Raw genomic sequence first — 1,734 nt, forward strand, 5'->3', positions numbered from 1 at the left:
TGCTGAACCCCCATTCTAAAACTTCAAAAATCTATTTTTTCACTCCGTGACAAACTATCATGCTACTTAGACTTTTGTGGCTTGCAGATCCTTATATAATGTTGGTACTTTTTTCCGTGGGTCAAAATCAAAATCACAGGGGTCTTGGGCTCTGTGCCAGGGTCTCTGAGCCCCCTGGCAGGGGTTTGAGCCATCCAGGACAGCCGGAGGGATGTGACACCCAGGGTGGCTGGAAGGTTTGGAGCCACCTTAAAATGCAGGTGGGAGCCTCTGGTAACCAGAGTTGGTAGCAACAGTGCAGAACCTCCCGGGAGAAGTTCCTTAGAGATCCTTCCTGGGCTCCTCAGTCACTGCCTGCCCAGCCCTGTGCAGAGCCCCTGGCCTCTGAGCACATGGATCTTGGAATTATTGCAGAGAATGAGAGTGTGAGTATTCCCACAGAGCACCTTGCTGCCCAAAAACCCAGCCATGGAGGTGTGCAGCCGCTCCCCAGCTCATGGAACCAGCACTCTGCCAAGGAAATCCTCCCCAGAGGGGAGAAACGGCTGCTGGAAGCCTGGCTGGGATCTGTCAGGCTCTGAGAAGCTGGATGGGCAGGGGCAGAGCAGGGCCCAGCTGGAGCTGCTCTGTGCCTGCAGGGGCAGCTGGAGGACAGGACCCAGGAGATGCAGCAGCCTGGAGACCCACAGCAGGAGATGGGGGAACTGCCGGGCTCCAGGACAGACTTCCCAGCCAGGACGGTTCTGAGTGAAGAGGAAAAACTGAAGGTAAAACTTTGGGAGTTGGAGGGAACTGAGCTGTGATGGCCACTGGATCAACAGTGGGAAATCTGGGGGGAATTCCTCCTTCTGGGGGGGCTGTGTTGTGCTCAAACCTCACACTGGCCTCAGAACCCATGCATGGCCTTCACTGCCTCTGTGTCTCCCAGATTTCCAAAGACCTGGTGGATCTGCAGATCGAGACAAACAGGATGAAGGAGCGCTATGAGACAGAGAACTTCCAGCTGAAAACCACGGTACCACTTTGGGAGCAGCCCCTTCCAGCCCTGCAGCCCCTTCCCCAGCTCTGCAGCTCCCAGCACCCCCCTGGACCCTGCTTGCATCTCCTCCTGCCTGGAGAGGGAGCTGAATCCCCCAGCACCCAGATCCCGAGGAATTCCCCTGAAATCGCCTCTGGTTTGGGGCTGCCTGTGCTGCAGTGACCCTGCTGGCCCTGTGCAGATGCAGGCGCTGGAGAGGCGGGGGCGGGAGCTGGAGCAGGGCAGGGCCGGGCTCCGGCAGGAGCGGGATTCGCTGCGGGAGGAGCGGGATTCGCTGCGGGAGCGCCTGCACAGCCTGGAGAGCAGCCGGCAGGAGCTGGGGGAGGAGTTCATCATCCTCAAGAGCAATTACCTGGCCCTGGGCAGAGAGCTGGACAAGGAGGTGAGGAGGCTGCAGGGCTCATCCCAGGGGTTGTCCCACAGATCCAGCCCCACCTCACCTTCCCTGGGGCTTGCTTGGCTTTCATTTGCGCAGCCCCATCACAGCTCAGGTCCAGGGAGGCTTCTCATGCAATTGTACCAAAGTTCTTAAAGGTCACCAAGTCCACAAGAACCATCCAGTGCCACCCCTGCCATGGGCAGGGACCCCTCTCACTATCCCAGGTGCTCCAATCCCTGCCCAGCCTGGCCTTGGGCACTGCCAGGGATCCAGGGGCAGCCACAGCTGCTCTGGGCACCCTGTGCCAGGGCCTGCC

General features: G+C 59.1%; 1 protein-coding gene across 1 annotated transcript in view; it reads left to right on the forward strand.

The window, feature by feature from the left end:
* Positions 1 to 392: 392 nt before the first annotated feature.
* CCDC78 (coiled-coil domain containing 78) overlaps positions 393 to 1,734 on the forward strand; it is an 18,982-nt gene continuing 17,640 nt past the window's right edge. Inside the window, 4 exon segments of the mRNA XM_031060432.1 lie at positions 393 to 425; positions 639 to 767; positions 929 to 1,015; positions 1,221 to 1,421. Coding sequence (XP_030916292.1) covers positions 393 to 425; positions 639 to 767; positions 929 to 1,015; positions 1,221 to 1,421 — 450 coding nt within the window.

This window comes from Geospiza fortis, unplaced genomic scaffold (assembly GCF_000277835.1).
Source record: "Geospiza fortis unplaced genomic scaffold, GeoFor_1.0 scaffold114, whole genome shotgun sequence".
NCBI lineage: Eukaryota > Metazoa > Chordata > Aves > Passeriformes > Thraupidae > Geospiza > Geospiza fortis.